The sequence below is a fragment of the Botryllus schlosseri genome, chromosome 9 (assembly GCF_051294905.1).
Source record: "Botryllus schlosseri isolate E-star chromosome 9, Bs_hap1, whole genome shotgun sequence".
In the NCBI taxonomy this organism is placed as follows: domain Eukaryota; kingdom Metazoa; phylum Chordata; class Ascidiacea; order Stolidobranchia; family Styelidae; genus Botryllus; species Botryllus schlosseri.
Window position 1 is genome coordinate 27,332,015 of NC_137244.1, and position 26,879 is coordinate 27,358,893.

At 38.2% G+C, this 26,879-nt stretch overlaps 1 protein-coding gene across 1 annotated transcript; it reads left to right on the top strand.

Moving 5' to 3' along the window:
• The first annotated feature begins 3,536 nt into the window (after positions 1 to 3,536).
• On the top strand, positions 3,537 to 26,646 carry LOC145445900 (uncharacterized). Its single transcript, XM_080324056.1, has 28 exons — positions 3,537 to 3,711; positions 3,926 to 4,062; positions 6,738 to 6,859; positions 7,796 to 7,878; positions 8,540 to 8,681; positions 10,603 to 10,684; positions 11,633 to 11,796; positions 12,314 to 12,360; positions 14,780 to 14,919; positions 15,981 to 16,132; positions 16,524 to 16,678; positions 17,383 to 17,537; positions 18,646 to 18,879; positions 18,966 to 19,103; positions 19,327 to 19,488; positions 19,544 to 19,640; positions 20,159 to 20,387; positions 21,247 to 21,394; positions 21,452 to 21,512; positions 22,061 to 22,309; positions 22,430 to 22,541; positions 23,468 to 23,642; positions 24,320 to 24,414; positions 24,557 to 24,644; positions 24,751 to 24,821; positions 24,879 to 24,970; positions 25,658 to 26,087; positions 26,186 to 26,646. The coding sequence occupies exons 1-28, from the start codon at positions 3,639 to 3,641 to the stop codon at positions 26,538 to 26,540; spliced, it is 4,188 nt and encodes a 1,395-aa protein (XP_080180182.1). The 5' UTR covers positions 3,537 to 3,638; the 3' UTR covers positions 26,541 to 26,646.
• The last annotated feature ends 233 nt before the right edge of the window (positions 26,647 to 26,879 follow it).

A 26,879-nucleotide genomic window follows, 5' to 3' on the forward strand; every position in this document is an offset into this window, starting at 1 on the left:
TTGACCCCCTATGTTGAACACATGCTCCACTTGTTTGGCCATGTCTCACCGATATGAAACAGGAAACATTCTACATCTCTCCGGCTTTTAACGTTTTAAACCTACACTGGAACTTTGCTTTCTGACTAAATGAATACTAAATTTCTCAGGATTACAAGGATTACATTTTTCATCCCTATCAGTTTCATGTCATCACTTATTTCTTTAAATCCAGTGAACATGGCTCTTCTTCACATCGCCCAGGCCCAGGCCCAGGTGGGTGTCTGATTTCAAAGATTATACTCCAAGTCGTTTCGATACGTTCCTATCTCTTTACACTAGCATCGCAGCCTTGTGATGTTTCGAAATGATAGAATTATTATTATTCAGATGCTAAATCTCACAGATTTCTGTAATATCGCCAATTTTGGTGGTCTTCAAGGCGAAGAACGCGCAACTTCCAATCCGACTTCCTTGTAAAGTTATAAAGTTGTAAAAGTAGAGTACAATACAAACAGTGCTACGTGCGGACCTCTTCAATTGCAAGCATGTATGCACACAAACGAAAGCAAGCAAATAAAACGCTGGCAAACAACAACTCGGGACTCTATCAATTCTGTATACACGGTGATTGTCGTATCCTAGCAACAGTATTAACTATACTACGTTTGACGCTAATAAGGCCTGTAGTTTTGGCGCTATTTCCTGCAGTTTTCTGCATCTACATTGTCGCGACATCAGCTGTATCTTACAACTACTAATAAGTCTGATCGCTGTGTCCTGAATTGTAAACACCGAGAGAGTCATGGATTTGGAAACAAAGGCAGATTCTTAGATTACACGCCGCGGAATTCCTGGGCCAGGCAACGGGTACGTTTCTCTTGTAAACACGTTGCCGCGAAATCTATCGGCGACAAGACGGACGACTTATGAATATTCTTCAAACTATTTAAAAAAAAAATGATTTCCGGACCCAGCGCCGTTGCACGAAGGAGCCGCTGCTCCAAATCAGATTACAATTACAAATACTGAATTCGCGAAAACTTGGAAATTGAATTGAATTCTGAATTAGAATGAAATAGAACAAAAACAAGTTCAGTTCATATATAATCAGAGTTGAATCTCATATAAGTACGAGAATAGCAAATGACTGTACAAGTACACCGAGCTTGGCTCGTTTTTTACTATACAGTTCTGCTGCGGTGTTCTCAGGAAAATCATAAATCAGACTATAAAATGAAAATTAGAGTATAGAAACATTCCACACATAAGAGAATCAGATTACCGATATTTTGCTATTATTAATCTTGGCAACTAGAATTATCTATAGTTGCCCAAGTTTATGGAGTGAATTTTATTACAAAACACTTCTCGGTGACAGCGTTCGAAATGTGTCAATTCGTTGACGAAGATGGATCTTCATTGTTTGTCTGAACCTGAGCAAGTCGCCTTGCCGAGCGTTGTTGTTTTTCCGGGGCTTGGCGTATATGACTTAGTTATAGCTACTCGGTGGCGCTCGTACTCCGCTTGTTGTTGCTTTGACAGAAGCCTGAGAGCTGGAATCCGCAGGTCGTATAATCCAGAGACTGTGGCAACTTTTGAACTTGGAGTCACAAGATGCTCGGTCCTATGCAAGGTGTAAAGGTGAAATCTCTTGCAAGTCATCAAGCGCCATCACCAATCGGGCAATCGGTGATGATAAAGTAATCAGGCCTTCCGAAACCGCAAACCGATATCCTCCCTTCCTATCTCTTCAATGTATCGAACTCATGTAGTGATTTGTATTGACAAAATTCCTCTTACAGTTCAAAGCAGACTAAAGGGTGATATATCAGCAGTCTCAGCAGAACTTGAGTCGAGATTTATCCAACTTCTTTTCTTTGGAGCGGCCGGGGTACAGCCTTAGCGAAAAGAGTGTGTATTCACACCCGTGCACCACCCCTGGAATACGGGTGCAAATATACACTCCTGGTACGCGAAACCTCAGACTTATACCGCGGTATAAATCAAAGACGACATTTTAATACAAATGATTCTTGCACGTATGTACGTAGAATATAACCGCTATATAATTCTGAGTTAGCTTCTGTTGCTTCACCTTTTGGCTAAGAGTGCAGGCCTACACTAGTATTAGAACAACTAGGAATACATGTAACTTGACGTGAATCGTGATACCTGTGTGAATTCGTTTGTGAGGTGTTATTGCAGCAATTGCTAGCTCAGCAGTGTCATTACTACTAAAAGTGGGATAGCCATTGGGGTGAATTTCGGGGGTCGAAACCCCTTTCATTTCAAACTCGAAATCTCATTCTTTTAAAATGCTGATTATATCTCCGATATATCTTAGCAATTTAGTAATAGATAAGTTATTAGTTAATTATGTTTTAGTCGGCTAACTCGCGGATTATATAGTTTTAGTTGTAATGTTTAAAATCCAGTAGTTTATACAAACCTGGAATACGTCGTCTTAAGAGTCGGCCACCGGCGCGTTTTTCAATCACCGTCAACATTCGATACAGAGTTTGTTTACCGAGTGAAACCGAGTGGGCGATTTCCACAACGCGTCAAAATAAACGAAACTTGATATCGAAGACGCCTCAACTCGGTCCTGGAAAGATGTTCGTTCAAGTTGTCAGTCTGTCTCGTGTAACAGTAGTCAGGAGTTGACATGAAAGGGAGGCGAAGTTAGTCACGTTGTAGGTTTATGTTTGTGGTTCGTGACCGCGCGTGTTCGGTAGCGGTTAACAAATAATGGCTTCTCACGAGATTCCGCTTTCTATATCATAAACCAGTGATATATAACTACGGGATGGCTGACTTCTTTACGGTTTATACCTAAGTAGGTATAAACATTTATCTGCAACCTACCTCGACATATTTACTTTTTTGCAAGCTAGCAATTCAAAAGTTTATGCAATCACGTTCCTCAATCTTTCGCGGATTTGTTAATGAGTAAGGTAGATATTTTGTAAAGTTCTAGGCGATGTATCGATGCATAAAACCTTTAGATCAGTGCTCAAGAAAAACGATTAAATTCACAACACGATGAGGCTATCGGGGTCGGGTAACTAGAAAACTTCCAGCTCTTACAAAGTAGATTAGAATTAGAGTGATAGCTACGTAGTTTTCTCTACTGCTGACGATAATCCCTGAAAATATTCGGGTTTATGCAATAGAAATCTATTATTCAATCATACCTACAAAAGTCTATATTTAGATCAGAATAATAATTAATGAATTCGCAAAAATTGGAAATTGAATTAGATTCCAAATCAGAAAGAAATACTACAAAAATCAAGTTGGTTCTCATAAGCATGAGAAAGGCAAATGTCTGTACATCATCATCATCATCATTGGTTTATTAGCAATTTTACCAGTTCAATACACCACAAAAATCCGATACAATGAAAAGACAGGAAGATGTCGAAACGACAAGGAGTAGTCTATGGAATCTGACACCCACCTTGGCCTAGCCAATGTAAAGAGGAGGCATTGAGCTTCGTTCCGCACTATATAGTTCTCATGAAGCATTTTCAAGAAAACCAGATAGTAGATTAAAATTAGATTACTGACATTTAGCTTTGGTTACTTTGATTAGACAACTAGTCTTATCTAGTTGTCCAACGAGGTGATAGAAAAGGTCTGAGAATGACTCGACCATGGACGTGAAAAGAGAAAAGGCGAGCTTCGGAGATCTTATGAGCTTCATAGCTGAAAAGAAAAGGAAGGAAGGTAATAAATAACTGCAATGCAATTTACGTGACAAGGAATACGTTCTCCTATGTTCGATTTCAAAACTGTACTTGTACTCTGTTTGAGAATGGAATACGTATTCGACTTCGAGATATCGTTATATCGGGCATCCTGCATTGCGATATTTGAAATGGTGTAAATTTACCATATTCAAATGCTCTATGGTTTGACCATGTGATAATATACCTTTAAGAAAATGATTGGAAAGCAACAATTCGGGACCGAATCGAGGACGACCTGAACAGCCAAGTTCGTAAAGCTTTCGACAATCCCCCGTTGGCAAAACGTAAATTGCAAAAGAGGAGAGACAGAGACCAAAATCGGTGGAGGGTGAGTTTTTGAATTCAATAATAACTTATGTTTATTACTATCGAAAATCTCTATCAAAGCTAATACAACTTCCCCGAGTGTTTAAAAAAGGAAACTTTAAAGCATTCCTCGTGTTAAGTTGTAGGCACGACCGGTATTTGTATCGAGGTCGAGATACTTGGAGTTTTAAGAGTGCGCCTTTTGTTTGCCCACAATAGACCACTTGACAAGTTTCATTATTTGTTCGTGTTTACAAAAGATTTATCTTTATTGAAGTATAATACGTGGGCCGGACTATATTGTGTTTGAACAATGCGATTTGATTCACAGAAGTACATTATTACTTCTAAAGTTTTCGACCGTCATGCATATATACGCCCACCGCTTAATCGCCAGCTACTGAATCTACTAAATATAACACTAAGTTGAAAAAATACACTCGCTTTGAAAATTAGGGCAAAATTACATGAACCGGGAGTAAAAAGTGCGGTTCAACTATTTCGTTGACTTACACTCCGAAGTGGCCAGTAACGAACTACTTCTACTTTCCAAGTTGTTTCGACACCTTCCTATCTTTACATTTATCGCAGTCTTGTGATGTTTTGAATCGATGAAAATATTAATGAACCTGATTGATTGATTGATTGATTGATGTTCTTCAGTTATATTCTGTAGCTGCCGACTTGTAGCACGGCCCACTTTTTGGCTTTTATAAGACACCTCTTACACGGACGAACTGGCGAGGAGGAGCCTACATAAACCTCCAACACTTAGGGAGTAATTCTGGAGTCTACCTCCGTCGGACTCGAACCCGCAACACATTGGTGTTGCAAACATCAAGGACAAAAATTATAATGCAATAATTCGAATTCTAATCTAATTTTTTAACTTAGACTATAATACGCTCTTATTATAATTCTAAAATTAATTTCAGTTTTTCTATATCTTAGAATGGAATTAGGAAAACATTGTGTAGTTATAATTCTAATTGTAATTCACTCACAAGGAATGGAAAGAGCAAGGCAAAATAGATACACGTCGACATTGGCGACATTGTCAAATTACTGGGTGATTACTTTAATTGTGGGCATTGTTGACATTGACGGCATTAGCGACATTGGCGACATTGGTGACATTGGCGACATTGACAAATTGAATACACCCATTCCGTCACCCTCATCTCATCATGCTGTTGCTTGTCCACGAACTCGCTCTCCAATTGAGGGTGTTATAGGAGGCCTGTAGACTAGTGGTCCTATGGAGCTTGAACAGTTCGGGGTCAACGGGCTAGTTTTAAATGGTTCCGTGAAACGGAAATGCTGAAACTACGACCATAAAATTACATTGTCCGTATTTATATGATCAGTATCATTTTATCATTAATGATTTCATCAGACCAATACACCACAAGATTACAATACAATAAAAGATAGGTAGGTGGCCAAGCGACTTGGAGTAGGCATGCACAGTGGATGACTGGTCCGTCCTCAAGATTACCAGACCACGACCTGACCTATCAATCTCGCCTTCCGTGACATTATTTTTGTCGCTTGCATTACTATCTTCATTTACTTTTCATTCAGTGTGCATGTGCTTGTGTAATGTGCATGCCTCCTCTTTACATCGCCTGGACCAGGGTGGGTGTCTGATTCCAAAGACTAATCCAAGTCGTTTCGACACCTTCCTATATCACAAATTTTTATGGTGCATTGAACTGATAGTGATAGTGATACTGATAGTGATAACTGACCGAGCAAGATAGTGTAATGGCGATGCGTCCGGCTATTTGATCGGTAGGTCGTGGGTTCGATCCCCGGCCGGGTCAGACCAATTAAGACTCGAAAACTGGTATCCGCCGCTATCCTGTTAGGCGCTCGGCATCCATGGATACCATGGAGGAGAGAAAAAAGTGGGGGTGCTGACTAGACGACCTTACGGTCGTATCGCATCTCCGTCGTCAAAAGCATCTCGATGGTGCAGACGACTCCGAATACCCCCATTCTCTCTAATAAAAATTGCTAATAAACAACAGGGATAACATAAAATGACCAGTGATGAAAAATAAAGTGGCATGTGTCGAGAGGTCCGGTAATCTCGAGCGCTGATTAATATTCATTATGAAATGCCGAGGCTGTCCGTATTGTGTATGAAAATGCAATCTCCAAAAATCATGGAGGTTTTCAGCAGAACAAGCACTGAAATACCCGGAAAGCATTGATATGCATATCGCGTGAAGCTAGTTGCCCACGACATGCGACTCTGGCTGTAAAACTTCACGAGTCACAGATTACTTGGAATGCGAGACCCCCAGTCACATCATCATAAGTAATTTAATAATCGCCGTACCTCCCAAGCATTGATAAAACGATCATCTTTAACCCCGTCCACGTGTTGACATGGTAACCCGATATCGGCTTGTTTTGATTTTGTGACGCCGGTACGCGCTGGCAAAGGACAGACAATTGTATTGTTTTGACGGTGTTCACTTCCTCTTTAAATTGCTATTGTAGTGGTAAGGATTATATTGATATAAATTCAACGGGAGCCCTTCAACATGACACACGAAACGAACCGGTCGACAGCTATGAAAGAACTACCAGTGGCTGAAGGGTTCCGGTGCATAGGCAGTGTCAAATTTTGTAGATTCATCAATGAATCGGCGTTAGTCATTTTCACAAATGCTGTGATATCGACAGAATCTTCAAATCATGAAATTGAAGACTTTGAGCCACGGGCAACCACCAATATTTGCTCGATTGTCGGATGAGACGTCCAGCGAGAGAGGCTTCAAGTATATCGATGTCAACTATGCAGAAAAGTACGTTTCGTCTTCCAGAATATAATAGTCCTAAAGAAGCTTAGAGCTTTATTTAAACTACTTTAGTAGTTACTTAGAAGCAGAATCATTCTAGTGCTCAAATTGGTCAAAGTATAGTCAGTGTTGGTCATCAAGTAGAAGTAGGATATACAAGTAGTATTTGCCAGGTAAAAAGTGAGTACCGTATTCTAGATTAGGGTATGCTAGAGTATTCTAGATCAGATTTGGCTAGAAAACTGAAAGCTGCTCTGTGAAAGTACTAAAATATGCGTAACTGGTAGTGTAAAATCTTAACCACCTGAGTACTCTTAAGAAGTAGAAGTGGCCAGTAAAGAAGTACTTGTACTTTTTTAGAGCTCTCAAGTAGGTTTTGCATACGTGCACTACTTGCTCAAGAGGTTATGCTTACGGACTACTTCTACTTCTATTGAAACAGATTTTTAGGCAAAACAACTTACTTTTTATAATTTGAATTTTGAAAAGTAGGAATTTTGAAAAGTAGAAAGTAGTTTGCATCACTTTTAATAGTGGAATTTTCATAAGAATTGCATGAAATAACTCCTGATGGTCAAAGTAGTGAGTGTTTGGTCCTCAAGAAGAAGTAGGCTAATGTAAATTTCTACTCACGTACAAGTACAAGTATTAGTGATTTACTGGACATGTGTAAACTACTTCGAGTGGAAGAAATGAAGCTATGAAAAGTAGGCTTTTTCAAGTACAAGTAGAAGTAGTGATTTCCAAGTCAATGAAAAGTAAGTGTTCTAGTCTTAGTTTGAGCAAATAGTGCAGAACCTACTCGAGTAGAACTTGAATAGTACTTCATTACCGACCACCTCTGCTGGTACTGCAAGTAGCGTCCAGTAGGCCTACTCAAGTAGAAGACCGAGGTGGAGGGGCCTTATCACTCTACCTCAACACTCTATTATTCTTTATCAGAGTGGCTGCTTTGACGAGAAATCACAGATTCGAAAACTTTGCGAGCAAGAGCTTACCGGGATTCGACTTTGCTCGCAAAAATGGTGAGTATCGTCGTTGTACTTGAGCAACTGACCCGATGACACAAATCAAACAATTGAACAGGTTTATTTATTAAATAATAAAAATTGCCTCCAATTCTTTCAAGTCAGTAATACATAAATCAGCCTTATGATTATGAATATATGAAAAAATAGATCTCTAATATAACACACATATACATAATATGTAGCATTCTTTTTTGTTTTGTGGTTAGTTCTTTTAACATTGTTGTTGATGCACGGTTCATTCTGTGCACAAGTATTTTATGTTAATGTATTTTATGACTAAGCGAAAATTTTGGGTTCACAGAAGACTTGCAGATTACCGTAATGTTTTTTAGCAAAGAACCACTGATTTAAATGAAATTCCGAGTGGCATGTTTATATAATGGAAAAGCTGATATTGTTATATTTCGCCGCAGAAATCAAATTTCGCAATAGGGGCTGTTCTATGGCAGATGAAACACTCATTTGAAGTTTTTGAACTGGATTTGATATAGGCTGCCCTTGATACAATAAACAAGCAATTTAGGATACACAACTTCAGAATTACATGAAACTTCATATTATTGATATATTCACGATAAGCTTTTTTTGTATTGAGTTATTTTTATTTTTATAAATATTTTTTTATTTTTTTAAATTTATAAAATTTTGTTTTCAGGACTCTTCCGATATGGGGCTGCGATGCCATCGGGTGAGGGTCGTCAGATGCGCGGGGGTTTGGATGTGACATTGTTCGATACGTCACCTTCATCCTTAAACTTCCTCACTTTGCCAAAACATGACAACGTTTCCGGATTGAAGTGAGTCAAAACTAGGGAATAATTTAAAAAATTGTACAAAATTTAGTACATTGAGCTTAAGCAATTTTTTCGTCTCGATTATTCTAACATCCATGTCGCTGATGCCGAGCCGACATGGGGTGATTACTGCATGAATGTAATCGATTGCTATTACGATTACAGCAAAATCAGGAAGTAGTCGATTACGATTACGATTACATTGGAAAAGTAATCATGATTACTCACGATTACATTTGTTTTGCTTCTAAGAGCTAACCTTAGAAGATATATTGGAACACAATATAAGTATTGCGATAAAAAGGCCTAATGAGATAGCAACTTTATTTGTAAATGATGCGTCATTTGCTGGTTACGTCAGAATGTACCAATTACCCAACTTTATAGGGGACGATTTATCGCACCCAACGATTTGTATTCTTGCCAGGTCCGTAACTACCGCACCCCAACCTCCCCAATAGGCTGGGGAGCGAGCTCGAAGGGGACTCAAAAGTACAATTTGTGTGTGCGTCTCACGAAAGTTCTTCTTTTAATCTGCTACGTTTGGGCGACTACAATATCTTTTGATTATATAACAGACCGGAGGTCACGAATGAACAACATACAATGAAATAATTATAACAACATACCAGATGATATATTTATGAATCACGTGCCCCCAGCTCTACAGGTCAATCTGACCAACGGGGTGTGTGAGAGGATTAAAAATCAATAGTGATGTAATGCAATTACTAATATTATAGACGAAATTCAGTCTTCTACTTGAAAATGGACCGTTCTATGGGGGCCCAAGACTAACGTTTGGAGTGGGGGACGAATTGCTGTTTTGGTCTTGATTCTAGCCACAACCCTCGCTAACATGGTGTATAAGAGGATGGCTATAGCGGCAGTTTCACACGTTGAGTAAAGAATTGCGAGATGACGAGTGGCGCCCGTTTCAAGTAGAGTCATATGAGAATAAGATAAAGTGAACATAAAATTCTGCCTTCCACTACTGCAAGTAGCTGTTACGAGAAACGGCAAAGAACGACTCGGTTATGATATATATCTGCAGATTGCAGCTGTTTATTTTTAATGCTTCATTGTGGAAATCGAAATGTTTTATTTGATGAGAACAAAATCTTTGTCCGGTGTTTGTACGTGCTACATAGGCCTGTTGCTCGCCAGCACCAACGGTCAAACTGCGTTTAACTAAGCATAACGATACATCAATACATAAGTTACTATTTGAAACTATAGGCGCAGTGGTGATTATTATGCTGCTGCGAGGTAGTGGCGTCTGGAGTGTTTTGATAACCTGATATACAGCACGGCGGGGGATCCGACAATCACACTACAATGTACAATTGTAAATTGTACATCGAATATCTATTTCCTACGTGTGGATACTTCTTACGCAATGGCGAGCAAAGCTGATACTTCTGACGTAATAATGATGAGCAGTGGCGTTTGAAAATCCGACGTTTGTGCTATCACTAGTAATTATATAATCTCTGTTCGTTGTTCGCGAATGTTCAGTTTATGTCATAGTCCTTGTATAAATAAAAAGTGATCGTTCTTTCACAAAGAAATCGATTAGATATGGGAAGAATCGATTACGATTACTTCGGGATTTTTTCGAATGTAATCGATTGCGATTACGATTACTTGAAAATGTTGTAATCGTCGTAATCGATTACGATTACTAATCGCGATTACCCCATGTCTGATGCCGAGTTCGACAATTGAAAGCTTTTCAGATTTTTCATATTAGTACTAATTGTCCAAGTCATATTTGGTGATACAGTTGTTGACATACGATATTCTTTCCAATTCTCAATTAGTTGCTGACGATTACCCCTGATTTGCCATAATATTCAGGTTTTATATTATTCAATTTTAAATTGAAGTTCTGTACCTCCAAGAGAAAACTTCTTTCTTACAGACCAATGGGAGGTGATGTCGGAGTATTCACATTCAACGGAATCTCCCTCCCTAACTATGGTCCAAAAAGAAAATGCTTTCAGGTATTGACTTTTCACAAAATTTGCAACTCGTGAGGAAATATTGACTAGAGCTTGACTGATTATAATAATTATTATCAAGTCAATATCACATTTTGGAATAAATATTGGTATCGTCAATGGGAGGTAAAAAATATCTGCAGTTTCCATGACATCACATATTGGTAGTAGGAATTCAGAGAACTATAATCTGCAACTGCTACCCTGGGAATATTCATCAAGTTTTAGAGCCCTCGTTTTGCTTACAGGCGCCCAGACGCAGCCTTTCTAGTTCATTTTATGTCCCAGCATAAAAATGGCTGAAAGCTGTTCAGGTCAATGCTCTCAAGTTTTGGATATGCGCCTTAAGCTAGATGCCATATCTTTTGAATATCGGTTGAATCAGGGTTGTAATGATTCGAGTCATGACTCGACTCCAGTCATGATTGTTGGTGACTCGACTTGGCTCGAGGCATTTTGCATGATTCAAACCAAGTCATATGACTGGGCACTAGGATGGTCATGACAGACATTTCATTGTAATTTTGAAGAACAGTAAAGTCAGCACATGATTGGCATTTCGTCTATCAGTCCTGATACTTGAAAAGTAGGGCCAGAAACTATTAGGATGAAGGAAAATGACGATATTATGAATGCAGCCATTCTATATCACTCATGTGGGTTGAAACGGATTAAACTGAAAACCGAACAGTGAACACAATGATTTGGTCTCGAGATACAACACTTTGACTCGGACTCGACCCTCTACTCACTGACTTGGACTCGGACTTGACTCGGTAGTGAATTGGAAATGACTCGACTTGACTCGAGTCAGAAATATATAAGTGAAATTGACTTGTAAATCGGATCCTTGTGACTTGGTTACAACCCTTTGTGAATATATCGATGTTTTCCGTATCGGATCAAAAATCCGATATTGTTCGGGCTCTAATATAGACGCATCCTACTCAGGTGTATTCCAAAGATGGTCTTTCCAATATTCTCAACTCTCGAAATCGTCGAAACAAGCTGAATCACATCGGGCAGGGAAATTACGTTGACAAACGCGGAATAGTCTTGAGCAAGCACGGACCGTTTTGGCCTCCTGGATATGGACCAGTATGCAAATGCCCCAGGTAAGCTATGCCAGAGATTTCGAATTTTTAGCTTCTGGTTTGTATATGACAGGGCTACTCAACTAGCAGGTCTTTGAAGGGTTGAATCTGGACCTGATCTGTCTCAATATTTACTTATTCTTTTAAAAAAACCAAATCCCAGATAATTTTTCAGCTCTTCGCATATTAGCAGTGCAAATTCTCACTCTGTTTCGGTCAACTTACAGCTGCGAATCAGAGTTTTTAAACATAAACTTTATAAACAATAGATTTAGCATCCGTATGACCAGTGAAAACCTTCACCACTGCCTGCGACTCTCGCCATCTTTAGAACCAAAATGTAGAGAACTTGCAAGAAATAAAAAAGTGTCAATTCTCCCACTAGTTGTGACTAACAAAACAATAAATACATACATTATGCTTGTTGCTTTTGCTAATACTGCTTTACAGGATTTTTTATATAGTTATATCTTACTATGTTACATTTGTATGACTGGAAATTACTTCGTGCGGGTTATAATGGTGTGTTGTTTTTCAGTTTTATCCAAGACTGCGAGAAAAGAGAGGACTTTGGACCTTCAACTGGTAAGAGAATGTCTCTTTTGATACCGATATACTAATCCGTAACCAAAGACGGACAAATACAAAATTTCCAGCTTTTCAAAATCCGATAAGAATTAGAATGATAGCTGTACAGTTTTTTTCATAGTAGATTAGAATTATGAATTAACAAAAACTCTGAATCATAAAGAACTACAACAACAATCAAGTGCACTGCATATCAAAGTGGTCAGAGTTGATTCTCAAAACAACATGATGATGGCAGCTGTCTGTACACCGAGCTTGGCTCGTTTCGCACTATACAGTTGGGCTGTTGCATTTTCAAGAAATACAGAAATTAGATTAGAATTAAAATCAGAACATAGAAAATTTCACAAATTACATTAGAATTAGATAACGAAATTTCGCTTTATTCAGTCTAATTAGGCAACTAGAATTATCTAGTAGAATCTAAATGTAAAATGTCCTAATTTTTTGCAATCCGTCCTCATTTATAGCTTTCAGATCCAGGCGATCGTACAGAGACAACTAAAAATTCCATAATAGACGCGAAATCTGGATTTTGACGGCAAGGTTGACTAAAAGAATAACGTCAACTCCAACCGATTATAATCTTACATGGGGACGGGTCTGTCGGGAGTCGAGTCGATAAAATAACCTTTTTTAATTTTTTTTTAATTTTTCAATTTTTTTTATTAATCCATCAATATTAGTAGTAAGTGCTACTTCATCTTTTGTGACTTGTGAAAAGAGTCCTGCTTTTCGGATCTCAGAACATGTTTACCCTAGTTATATCAGTAGAGGCGTTTTTTTTTCAGTCAAGTTGATGTTTTGTCATTCGCAATTACTTTGAGCTGTGGAAATCAGTTCTTGAGTGAAGATTAGCAGAATTAATTTAATCGCAGGAAAATTTACACGGAGGATATCATAAAATCTGCTGAGATCTCGGCCAGTAAAGCGAATACAGTAATCCATGACAAGGGATTCGGCCTCATCGTTGTAAGTGGTGAAAGCTTATTGACCGTAAGTGTTTCAAGTGGTTCTTGACAGAGTAAGTGTCCAATTCAAGCACAGAGAGACTTTCAAAGTTGCTCCTAGTGACGTGACATGGAATCCGTCAGAACTCCATTCTAGCTACGTACACAGCGTAGGATTTTTTCCTAGTGGAATGAAATTAGTAAGAAAAATGAAAAAGAACTAGAAATGACAGCTAGACATCATTATGCATTATAACTTGGGCTGGGCACAATGATTTGAGTACTCTATACTGAATCGGATGTTAATTCTAATGATTTGAGTTGAGTAACGAGAGATGATTATTTCGAGTAGGTCAATTATTCGCTCCTTAGCACTAAGAGTTTATTTATCAATAAAATTATAGTTATGGAAGTATTTTCCACTGTGGAAGGTTGTAGAACTTGATTGGTCGTATCTCAGCATACAAAGCATGTAGTACTAAGCTAGTGACAAATTTAATGGAAATAACATATCTGTGAAGTTGTGATCAAATCACAACATTGTGACAAAGTTCAATGAAACAGGTGTGATTGAAAAAAATACCAAATTATCTTTAATGTGATGTAGAACTGCACTCTTTGTGATCGCATAAAAGGTACATATTTGAATTTTCCACATCTTTCATACTGCTAAGACGTCGTAATGAGTGTTACTCGAACGCTTGACTCAAAGCTTGATACTCGCTTGAGAATCCAATCACTCAGATCCTCATTTTGCCCAACCATAATTATAATGACAGAATATTTGAAATGTGTAACTATCTCACAGGTGTATTGAGTAATTTTAGATCAACTGTTCTGTATTGAAAATTTCATATTTAAAATGGCGATTTACACGGAGCAACATAAAGGGTATAGAAGACAGGGATCTCAAAAAACTGGATATTCAGTCAACATAGGTTATCAACAGTGCATTAGCGGCACAAAAGATGTGCCATCGACAGCATTCAAGAAGAAATCCACTCCGAAATTATGGGAGAACAGTCAGGACATTTCAGAACAGTTCAACGGGAAAGAGAGGAGACTTGGAATGAAAGAATTTGGTTATTCTCAAGAAAAACAAATTTTTGTCAAAAACTATCAGCGAGAACTGCTAAAATACCTTGTGTTCGCCAAAAATAAACCGACCTTTTCGGGAATGAGATACCGGACGAGCCATTTAATGCCGCGGAGCATGTTCTGGCCCAAATTGGACTCGAACCAATTTTTACCATCGTGTCCAAAATTTCCAAAAGCCCGAACAATAATCGTGAAGACGCCGAAATTACTCGAATCTGCGCCGACCAGAATTGAAAAATTATGGCATCCGTACCCAAAATCAGCAGTTTTCAGAGAATCACGTAAATTTCTATTTTGTCGGGAGGGCTCCCTAGCCCTATTCATATTAGTAGCCATGGGTTTACACGAGACAACATACATATTTTCAGGTATGACTGTGAAAGTCCAACCTGCTGACACAAAATGGCGGCACACTTCAGTTCACCGCAGTGAAGGCAAATCCCGACATCAACCGCAATGCATTGGAGAGTTTTATTCAAACGTTGAGAGCCGATTGCCAGCCAACAAGGTGACTTTCGTCATAGATGAAGTACTTCTACTGTTCAGAGTACCCAAGTACAGTTTGTATGGTTATGGCTCATATCGTTACGCATAACTAGTTTCCATGCTGACTCACTATGAGTTGATACAAAAGTCTAATCAATGCATAATTGCCTGCTTCTACCAAGGGTCATGTTTCTAGACCACTCCCACTCCTAATAGGCGTATGAACGTAACTTGTTGAATTCATCATTTGCCGGGTAATAACTATTATTATTAAGAAAGCGATGCGCCAATATTGTGCTAATAATCGGCAAGATAGCGTAATGGTGGAGCGTTCGGCATCTTGATCGATTGGTCGTGGGTTCAATCCCCGGCCGGGTCAGACCAAAGACCTCATTAGTAAAACTGGTATCCGTGGAGGGATGGTGCAAGACTAAGAAAGACTTACAAGGCTATATCTGCACCTTCCTTGCTCAGCCGTGTATGTACATCATGCACTCATGGTATGCATATGCATAGATCGTGTGTATGTATATCATGAGTCGGTGTATGTGCCGAAAAACATCAAGGACAAAAATATATAATGTCCTAATAAAGATGAAAATGAATGTTTCACTGAATATTAGTGGGAATTATCATATATGGGACTTGGTAACAAGTATTATTATTAATGCAATGCAATTATCAATACTGTATTACTTCAAAAATTAATGTTTCATAAATCCAGTGTGCATGCCTCTTATTTAGATGCTGTAGGCCAAGGTGGGTGGGTGTTTGATTAAAAGAATTCTCCAAGTCGTTTCGGCACCCTATCTTTTCATCATATCGCAATCTTGTGGTGTATTGATTTGATAAAAATTTTTATGAAATGATGATGATGAATATGAGCGTTAGTTGTCATATGCAGAACTTGGTATGCATGTATATCGTATTTTATTAACCTAGGGTTAGAGTTACGGGTCAGGGTAGGTTAGGATTAGGATTAGAGTCCGCCTTCAAAACTACTCATTCGAATACTCTGCATACCTTCATTTTTAACTTCCACTTGAAGCAGTTTTGACATGTCTTAAAAACCAATTATTTTAGCAGCAAAATCGCTGGAAAGGGAAGCCGGTGATCTACGACTGCGAACGGTCGTCCCGCGTACCGCTACCACATGCCATACCAGACGGGGTGTCCGAGTCGTTGGTCTTCGAGTCACGATTCGAGTCAGGAAATCTGAGACAAGTCAGACGAATGTGAGTCACTCGCGGCAAGGATGATTTCTGCCTGACTAGGAAAACTCAATAATTCTGCTTGTTTAATTAGACTAATCAGAGAAAAATGCTGGTAATTCAATTCTAATCTAATTTGTGAAATGTTTCTATGCTCTTATTTTGATTCAAATAGAATTTCTGCTTTTCCTGAAAATGCGCCGAATTGAATTTGATTTTTGTTGCATTTATTTCTAATTTGGAATTGAATTCAATTTCCAAGTTTTTCGGAATGTGGTAATTCTACCACTAATCTAATTTGGGACGAACGGTGTAGCTATCATTCTAATTCTAACGTGATTTGGATAAGCTGAAAATTTTCTAGATGAACAACTCCAGTACTTTCTGCAGTGTTATCGATCTAATCGTATTTCAGAGGAGAGTTTGAGTACGAGCTGGTGCTGCGGACAGACATGTACACGAAACGACACACGCAATGGTACTACTTCCGCGTGCAGAACGCGCAGCAAAACCAAAAATACAAATTCACAATCATCAACCTCTTGAAGAAAGACAGCCTTTACAATTATGGTGAGTGATCTATTGGGTTGTTCGAAAATAATAATTTTTTCCAAAGACCCCATGAAACTGTTAGGTTGCTTAAAAGAATTCTGCAAATCAAATTATGCTAAATTCAAGCATGTTGAAGCGATGTTATTACAATTTGCAATTTCGAAATTTTTGGGACCAAAGTAATGACTTCTTAGAGGTACAGAACTTGGTAATGTGATTTTTGATATACAATGTCCTTTCCAATGCTGTTCTAATAACTGACGATAACCCCTGACGAGTGTCAGCCAAAAATGTTAGGGTACATTTTAATATGAATATACTATTTAATAGTATTTACGACGGCAAATTTCGTCACTTCGCCATTACCAAACATTGTGTCCTATGCGTGCCTGAAGGAAGGATGATGCTTTTTTTCACTAGTTTACATCTTAAGATTGGCCATTTCGACAGAGAAATTGCTAATCAATGGAAAACAAAAACAAATTAAGACACTGAAAACCGTGAAATTAATCCACTTCAGTAAGATAACCTCGTTATTACAACAGTGATTTAGATCGCAAATGAAATATTTTCCTCACTGTCCACGAAGAGGAAAAAGTATGATACGCAGGCGAAATACACGAATAATATGTTTCACAAGTGATAGTTAGTATGTGCAAGTATCAAAAAAATGTAAAATTTGGAAAAACAGTTCGAGCTTTCACTATTACCTTTCAAAACAGGGATGAAGCCTCTGGTATATTCTGAGCGTCTCGCTAACGATGAGGAGCTGGGTTGGCACAGAAGAGGAGAGAATATCCGATACATGCCTTGGAGCAATCCGACGCGGAACGGACTTCTCTCACTCGACCTGCAGTATCACAGTTTGGAGTTTGAGGTAACGAAGTACTCCAAGTAGGCTTCTATTTTCCGACTACTTCCACTTCTCATATCAGTTTTTTTTAGGCAAAGCCAACCGGGTAGAAAGTAGTTTCGGGTTGACTTTGGATCATTTTTAGGAGTGTAATTGTCATAAAAACTACACAAATATCACAGAAACTAAATATTTGTTTGTATATATTATATAAGATTCAGACCTTCCATTTTTACTTCCACCTGAAGTAGTTTTGACCAGACTTGGACAACTAGATAGTTCTAATTGGAATAATTAGATTGGAATCCGGCAATCTAATTCTAATCTAACTTCTGGTTTTCCTGAAAATGCTACTGGAGAATTGTATCGTGCGAAACGAACCAAGCTTGCTGTACAGATATCTGCTATTCTCGTGCTTATGAGAGTGTTACTTTCATACTTGTGAACTGAACCAGTAGTGTGTAGCCATCATTCTAATTTTAATCTTGACATCTCTTGGAAATAGCCACTTCAACTTGTACTCAAGTAGAAATTTTGGGCGTTACTGCTAGTTCTACTTCTACTCGAGTCTGCTACAAAGTTAACTAACCACGAAATTTTGGATTTTTGAAATTCCCTAATGAATAAAATAGGACTATCCACCATAAATACTATTATTTCAAATCTGAAATTTTGAACACCAATAACTTTGCTTCTACTGGTCGGAATTGGTTTAAATTTGTTATGCATCGTTTTTTTAGACGACGTAACAATTTCGTGGGGTTGCAAGTAAAATTTCAAAAATATTTACATACCGTTTTTTAAAAATAAATTATTTAAACTTCGATAGCTTTGCTTCTACAGGATGGAATTGAGCCAAATTTATCGTGCAGAATTTTTCAGCCAACCTAACAATTTTATCAAATAGCAAGTAAAATTTGAAGAAAAAAGTTACTTTTGAACAACCTTAGTGTTCAACTTTTACTTGAACACTGACTACTTTTACCACCTCTGGCTAATAATAACTTCTTGCATTCACTCAATGTATGTTTTGGCAATAATAAAAAATTATCTCATTTTTGGAATCGAAGGGTTGTGAACATTGCCTACTGTATTATATGGTTGACGGATAAAGAACTATCTTTGTTTCCAGATCTCGTTCGACTGGGACAAGGTGGAAGAGGACAACATCTACCTGGCCCACTGCTACCCGTACACATACTCTGACCTTAAGCATCACCTGGACTCGATTATGACTCACCCGGACACTTCGCGTCACGTGAAACGAGAAGTTCTCTGCGAGACCACGGCGGGAAACGCTTGTTTTCTGCTGACCATCACAGATTTTCCGGATAAAGAAAAAGACAAATACAAAGATCTACATTTGGTAGGTTGCGATTTATTCTCTTGTGGTGGCCAGAGAAGTCAACTCGAATCATGGCTTGAGACGTTGACATGCACGTCTGCTTACAGGAGAAAAAAGGCGTCGTACTGACGGCGCGCGTACATCCCGGCGAATCGCAAGCCAGCTGGATGATGAAAGGGGTCATCGATTTTCTAACTTCCGAAGATTACAAAGCTCGACAGCTTCGGAAAAAATTCATTTTCAAAGTATGTTATGTTGTGTGATGTATCGGCAGATTCGTACCAACTATTGGATTTTCACAATATGCAACTAGAACTAGAACTACTCACTTTACAAAACTCGCAACTAGAACTACTAAAAAAAACCAGCAGTTAGTTAACCGTCAAATATCTAGATTAATGGAATGTACAAGCCTGACATTCATTTTGCTACTGACATGATAACAAATCAGGTATTATTATTTCACAGATTGTGCCAATGTTAAATCCAGACGGAGTGATCGTGGGCAACTACCGCACTTCGCTAGCAGCTCGAGATCTAAACCGCAATTACCGTCACCCAAAACAAAGCACTTTTCCCACTGTGTGGCACACCAAGCAAATGATAGATTCGTTCAGCAAGGACCATGAGGTGGTGCCCATTCAACTTTTATTATACGGCTTCATTTGCATTTAAAGTTTGACAGATTTCACTTTACTGCGACCTGCACGGCCACAGCAGAAAACCACTGGTGTTCATGTATGGCTGCGAGCGAAAAGCCATGTTTGCTGGGAAACAGAATAGTGAGTGTCATCGGTCGATCCTAAGTCATTAGTTGGCAATTATTTTATATTTCCATTTGGTTAATAGTGAATTTGGCACTTGGCAGACCGTAATCCTAATCCTAATTTAACCCCAAACCTAAATCTAACCCATTAACATTTATTCAAGTTTCAAGTTCCAATTCAAGTTTGTGAATACTAATACTCTATAACTTGCAAATCTCACATTAGTTTTGTATGTTTAATGCATCTGTTTGTCGTATTAAACTTCATTGTTACTGTTTTCATGACTTCAATTGTTACATAATTTGCTATATTGGTGTTATTTCGAATTTGGAATACGCACATCACTTACATAAATCAACGGGCTTCAAAGTAGACGCATTTCCGGTTTATACAACCTAGGATTTTTCTCCATGCGGTAAAACTCTTCAGTTGGTTTCATATTCTGAATTCCAAGCAAATTTTTGCAAGTGGTCTTTAAATGCCCAGGTCTGGTCTGAGATCAGGTCACACGTAATGCGACGTATCTATAACAGGCGCTGACACCCGCACTCCAAGAGACTGCGCTCGAGACTTCATCGAAGAGAGATTGTTCCCTTGGCTGATGCAGAAGAGATCGCCCGAAAGGTTTTCCTTCCACGGCAGCAAATACGCAATCAGAAGATGCAAAGAATCAACGGGCCGTGTCGTGATGTTCCGACAGTTCGGAATCGCAAACAGCTTTACGTTGGAAGCATCGTTTTCGGGGACGATGCGTAAAAAATTGTGAGCAAATTTTGGATAATATATTGATATTGAAATAAACCAGAATATTTTCGGCTGACACTCGTATTGTATATAAACTTTTGTATGTTATAAAAAGTTCTTTCCAATTGTCTACTAGTTTCTGACGATTCCCCCTGACGAGTGTCAGTCGAAAATATTCTGGTTTATCTAAATATCAATATATTATTCAATTGTATATTGAAGTTCTGTACCTCCAAGAGTCTCTTTCAATTACTTCTAAACAGATTTTGTTGCGTATTTTGGTTTGTAATTCTTGCCATTATTTGGCAAAAATGGGGCCACGTCTGTACTCTTGAGAGAATCTCATTCCGACATCTAGAAACGTTTTCAGCTTTTACAAATTTCATTAAAATAAAATTTAATGAATTTGCTGAACTTGAAAATTAAACCAACTTCCAAATTATAAAAAAGAAATACAGCAAAAATCAAGGTCGGTTCATATCAAATTAGAGTTGATTCTCAGAAGCATATAAATGGAAAATGTTTGTACATCGAGCTTGGCTCGTTTCCCACAATGCAGCTCTCCTGTTAACATGAGAGCATACAAACTTTTCTCAAATTAGATTAGAATTAGAAATACTGAATTTGCTAAACTTGAAATTTGAATTAAATTCCGAATTAGAAAGAAATACAACAAAAATTAAGTTCAGTTCTTATCAAATTGGAATTCATTCCCATAAGCACGAGAGTGACAAACATTTGAACATCAAGCTTGGCACGTTTCGCACGATACAGTTTTCCTTTAGCGTTTTCAGGCAAAGCAGAAATTAGATTATGATCAGAATGAGGGCATAGAAACATTTCTCGTATTAGATTAAAATTACAATTAATATTTCAGGGATTCCGGCCGCCATTTCAACATCGAAGATTTCCTGTCTGTTGGGAGATCATTATGTGAAACGATCTTGGATTACCAACAACTGTCCGAGAGTCAAGCCATGAAGACACGCGTTATCATGGAGTTGACCAGAGATCTGGCCCAACATGTAGGTTGCTTTTAGGTGAAGGCAAAAAGCTTTTGCAGCATGAGTTTCTTCTTTCAGGTGATGGAAAGCAAACCAGCGGTTGAGAAGGCTAACGAAAATCCTGCCAAGATTAGTAAAGGTAATCATAACATTATCATACCACATTTGGTCCTAGATGGTTAAGTTGGCAGTATTGCTACTCTAGCTAGATGTAGAAGTAAATTTGTCAATTTTATTTATTTATTGCATTTATACGCAATTACAAGTATAAGGAGATAATTCCAAGACATTCCAAAACTACTTCAAGTAGTTGAAAATTGAAGGTTCCGAGTCACAAGTCAATTATGATTTTGTAGTTTTTACACAAGTCAAGTCGAGTCATTTTCAATTCACCACTGAGTCAAGTCGAAGTCTGAGAGCAATGGGTCGAGTTCGAGTCACAGTCTTGACACTCGAGTCTGAGTCATGAAGTTCACGATTGAGATCAAGACGAGTTCAACAATATTCTCTGAAACTCTCGGCTGATATCGAAGGCCTCGCATTCAAATAGACTCATTTTCTTACTCTTGACATGTTTATTCAAGCAGAAAAAAATACAGTTTCTTCAAGGATTGGTAGTGATGCACGAGATTGGAATCAAGTCATGTAGAATGTGTCGAATCTATTGATGGGCAATGACTATTGCAGACGAGAGACTTCCAGAAGCCATCACTCAGAAAGAATCTTCAACGTCAGTAGCAAAACCTGGTCGAGGCCGTGAGGTCGTTGAAAAGGAGAGAGGCGATGCGAAAACGAGAGAACGGTTCCCTGCAGAAGACAACAAACAACAACGCAGCGATACTTGTTGGACGTCACCAAGATCACGTTTGCCTGATACTGCAAATATTGTCGACTTACGAGTAGAAACTACCAGAGAGACGGCTTTGTCTTTTCCGAGTAAGTCCGTTGAAATTCCGTGATTAAATTTTTTATTTTTTTGTTATTTTCAATTTTAAAAATTTTGTCAATTAAAAAAACTTATTTTATCAAATTTTTTACATACTGCCCTTTGTCCAGATGAGCCTTCGTCAAAGGTCGACGAAGCGAAAGCAGAAGACTCGATTCTTGACGACGCGTGCTTCGAACTCTTGGAGCAAATCAACTATCAGAGTATTTCCCACGAATCCGAGTGAGTTGCAAAACAAAATCGAGGTCCGTAGTCGTAATTATCGCACGGCATGCGATAATTGGGCATGTGGGTTGATTTTCAGGTTAGGAGATATGAGGGTGAATTTCAGGGTTAGGATTAGGATATATAGAAGGATTGGGGTTATCAAGTCAAATGGTAAGAAGAAGTAACTATTTTAAGCCTATTCTTATAAGTAGAAGTAAGATTTGGGTTAGCGTAAGGTTTAATTTTGGAGTTGGGATTAGTTTAGGGCAGGGTTGTAATGACTCGGGTCATGACTTGACTCGAGTCACGATTTTCTGATGACTCGACTTGACTCGAGTCATTTTCTCAAGATACGAAAACGATTCGACTCAAGTCAATCTGTGTATTGACTCGACTTGGACTCGAGTCATTGCACAATGCACATGACTCGAACCTAGTCATATGACTCGAGTCTCAAACGGCCAAGATCGACATTTCATAGTAATTTCGAAGAATAGTGAAGTAACCACACTGTTGAGATTTCGTCTATTGGTACTGGTAATTGAAAATGCGGTTGAAACTTTTAAAAGTAGGAAAATTAGTATATTATAAATGCGAACCATTCCATATCACCAAACAGAGTTATAAAAAATGGGTTTAACAAGACTTTAACTGGGAACTGAGCGGTCAGCACAATGGCTTGGACTCGGACTCGAGTCACAATACCATCACTCGAACTCGACCCTCTGCTCGCTGACCTGGACTCGGACTTGACTCGGTGGTGAATTGAAAATGACTCGACTTGACTCGAGTCAAAGCTATAAAAGTGAGATTGACTTGTGACTCGGAGCCTTGTGACTTGGTTACAATTTGGTTTAGGGTTGTTAAGTTTGATTCTCATATGTCGGGCAACCCCAAAATCGCATTGTAGCAAAAATCAGAAAACTGAATTTTGTTTTCAGTACGAGCTCCGATTCTGATTCTGAATCTGAGCCCGAACTCCCCGAAGAATCCCCCATTTCGAATCGTCAGAAAAAGAAAAAGAAGAAGAAAAAACGACCGGGCTACATGAAATCGGTTTCCGCTCCTTCGAGCGTCGGCAAAAAACTTGAAAGCAAAGATTCTCAGAAACCCAAGGTGACTATCGGACTTGAACAGCTAGATAATTCTTGTCTAATTAGACTAATTATAGCGAAATTTCTTATTCTAATATAATTTGTGAAATGTTTCTATGGTCTTATTTTCATTCTAATTTTATTTCTGGTTTTACTAAAAATGCTGCAGGAGAACTGTATCATGCAAAACGGGCCGGACCTGGCGTAACGACAATCATCATTCTCGCGCTTATTAGATTTGAAATGGACTTGATTTTTGTTGCATTTCTTTCGCATTTGGACTTTAATGCAATTTCCAAGTTTTTGCAAAAGCAGTCATTCTAATTCTAATCAAATTTGGAAAAAGATTGTATCTGCAATTCTGATTCTAATCTGATCTGTAAAATGTTTCCATGCTCTCATTTTAATTCTAATCTCATTTCCGCATCATCTGAAACGAGTTAATCTCGGTGTACAGATATTTTCCATTCTCGTGTTTATGAGAATCATCTCTGGTTTGATACGAAGTGAACTTAATTCCATTTCCATGCTTTTGGGAATTCAGTAATTCTAATTATAATCATATTTGGAAAAAACTGTGTGGCTATAACTCTGATCTAATTTGGAAAAAAACTGTGTTGCTATCCTTCTAATTATAGTCTAATTTTAAAAAGCTGACAATTTTCCAATCGTCAACCTCCGGACTCTATCTGCTTTCAGGCACATCCTGGCTTTGTGAACAAATACACCAACCGAAGCAACGGGGGTATCCCTATTTACGCCCAGGAAAGGATGCAAGAACGCGCCGCAAGAAGGTGGGTGTCCGGTTTCAAAGACTACTCCAGTTTTTTTCAACACCTTCCTATCTTTTCATTGTACCGCAGTCTTTTGAAAGGCTGAAATCATGAATGAACTGATACTAATACTGACTTTTGACCTTCCCAAATATCTTGACAGGATCGCGGAAATGAAGATCGCCGAGGAAGAGAAGAGGAGACGCCAGAACGAAGTTTTGCTCGGAAAATTGGATGAAAACGGCATCAAAGTGAGAATGTCCGTTTTTAACAACTGGATACAGATACAGAAACTATGAGTTAACAAACTGTTATTATGAACACACTTTTGAAATCTGAGTTTCCAATTTTGCGAAGGACGAAGAAACGAAAGCAAAGTACGCCGAAGTCTACGGAATACGATACCAACTCGGACCGCAACCTAATAAGTAAGAACCGCCTCACCACTGTTCTCACCCATACACCCACACTTTCCTTTCGTTCAGGCCCCCGTTTCTCCTCTACAACCCCTTTCATGACATGACACCGATCGGGACCTCGCATGAACGTAACTCTTCGTTTCGGGTCAAAAGCGAAGGTAAACTCACAAAAATTTTGAAAATGAAAATATTTATTAACATTATTATTAAAATTACTGATATTTGCTATTATTAATTTTAATATTAATATTTATCCGGATTAAAAACAACGTTGAGCCCACCAAAACCGTTATCAAATATTTATATTATTACTATTCTTTATTCACAGTAAAACTAATGAATACCTTCATTATCCCCAAACGAAAATGACGAGATTGCAGTAAATTTTTAAAATTTCAGTAATACAGTCACATTGTTATTCCTATACAATGCATAAAGAGGTCAGCTATAAATATCATATTATAATAATAATATTTACTTTTATTACTATTAGCAAACCTGAGCCCACAGCTCTGAAACGCAAAATAATTTGAAAATTGTTCTGGTTTCCTAATATTTTATTGTTATTTCATTATTTATTATTATTTATCCTGGTTGGAAGCAAAGGTGAGCCCCAACTCAAATGTGCACAAAAACAACACAAAATAATTTGAAAAGCGTTATTATTTAAAAATATAATAATAACATTATATTAATATTTATTATTATTATTTATCCTGCTAAAAAGCCAAAGTAACCCAAAACTCTGAAACGCAAAATAATTTGAAAATTGCTATATATCCTAATAAATTTATTGTTATATTAATACTACTGCTACTATTTTTATATATTTATTTTATCCACAGGAAAAGTAGCGTCAGACGACACGAGTCGTGAGCACTCTGCCGAAACAGAATCAGAAGAAAAAACCACAAAATCGACAGTTTCGCTTCAAAATTTATCGTTCCGATACTCTGGAGAATTGAAAGAAGGCAGACGTCATGATTGGACTTTAGACAACGACAGGATTGTGACCTCACTGAAGGAATGGGACTGGGGCAGCGCGATTTACGAGCGTTCCAGAACTATCGATCTCGGAGCCAATTTTTTGAGGAAAGACGAAAAAGTGTCGAAAATCGACATCGTCGCGAATTTCGGGTCGAAAAACGATAAAACTTTTAAAGAGCAGAATCGAGATTTGTCCGTTTCTCTTCCGCCAACTTCCGGAGGTCCGAAGAACTTACAGCAATACGAAATTCTCGGGCGGACGCCAAATTCACCGAATCAAGTACACAGGTTTGTGTCTTTTCCTTTGAAGATTTTTCTAAATGTCTTTTTCTTTCCGAATAAGTTCCTCATGGTGCAGAATTTGAACAAATCTTTTTTACTTTTAGCGGCAAAGGGCCCGCCATCACAGGCGAATCAATACTGAAACCACATGGGGCCAGTCAAGAACGATCAAAGTCCGCAGACCACAAAAAGACTGCGGAAATCGAATTCAGGCAATTCTCGAACGACAACGAGCAAAGCGTAGCCGCGTCACAATCCCGTTTATTCAACAAGAGAGAGGCAGATCACAACGGTCTGATATTTTCTGTTCATAAAGTGGACGGCCGAAAGTCAAACAAAATCAAACCCTTCTCAAACTCGCCCCAAAAAGGAGCCAACACGATCTATTCACGCATCACAAAGCCTCTCACGGCCGGTTCTCCAAACGCTACAGATCTCGGGTTCAATTCTGCCCGATGACGGAGATTAGCTACTTTTGTCAGCTGCTTATTATTTATATCAAAGTCTATTTTCGTTTATTTATCTCAGATTTCCTTTCAATAAAAGCTTATTACAACCGGCCTCATTTTATATGGTTTTAATTTACGTCATACATAAAACAAGCTTATTATTTATATTAGGGGTTCTTGACAGTCAGAATGTTCGAGTCACAAATCAATCTGATTTTATAGTTATAGTTAATTATTTTTATTGTGATGGATAACAGACATTATATTTTTTGTGGCAGATATTTGAACTTTCACATCATTCATACTGTTATGACGTCATAATGGGTGACTATATTTTGAGAATTTCTCG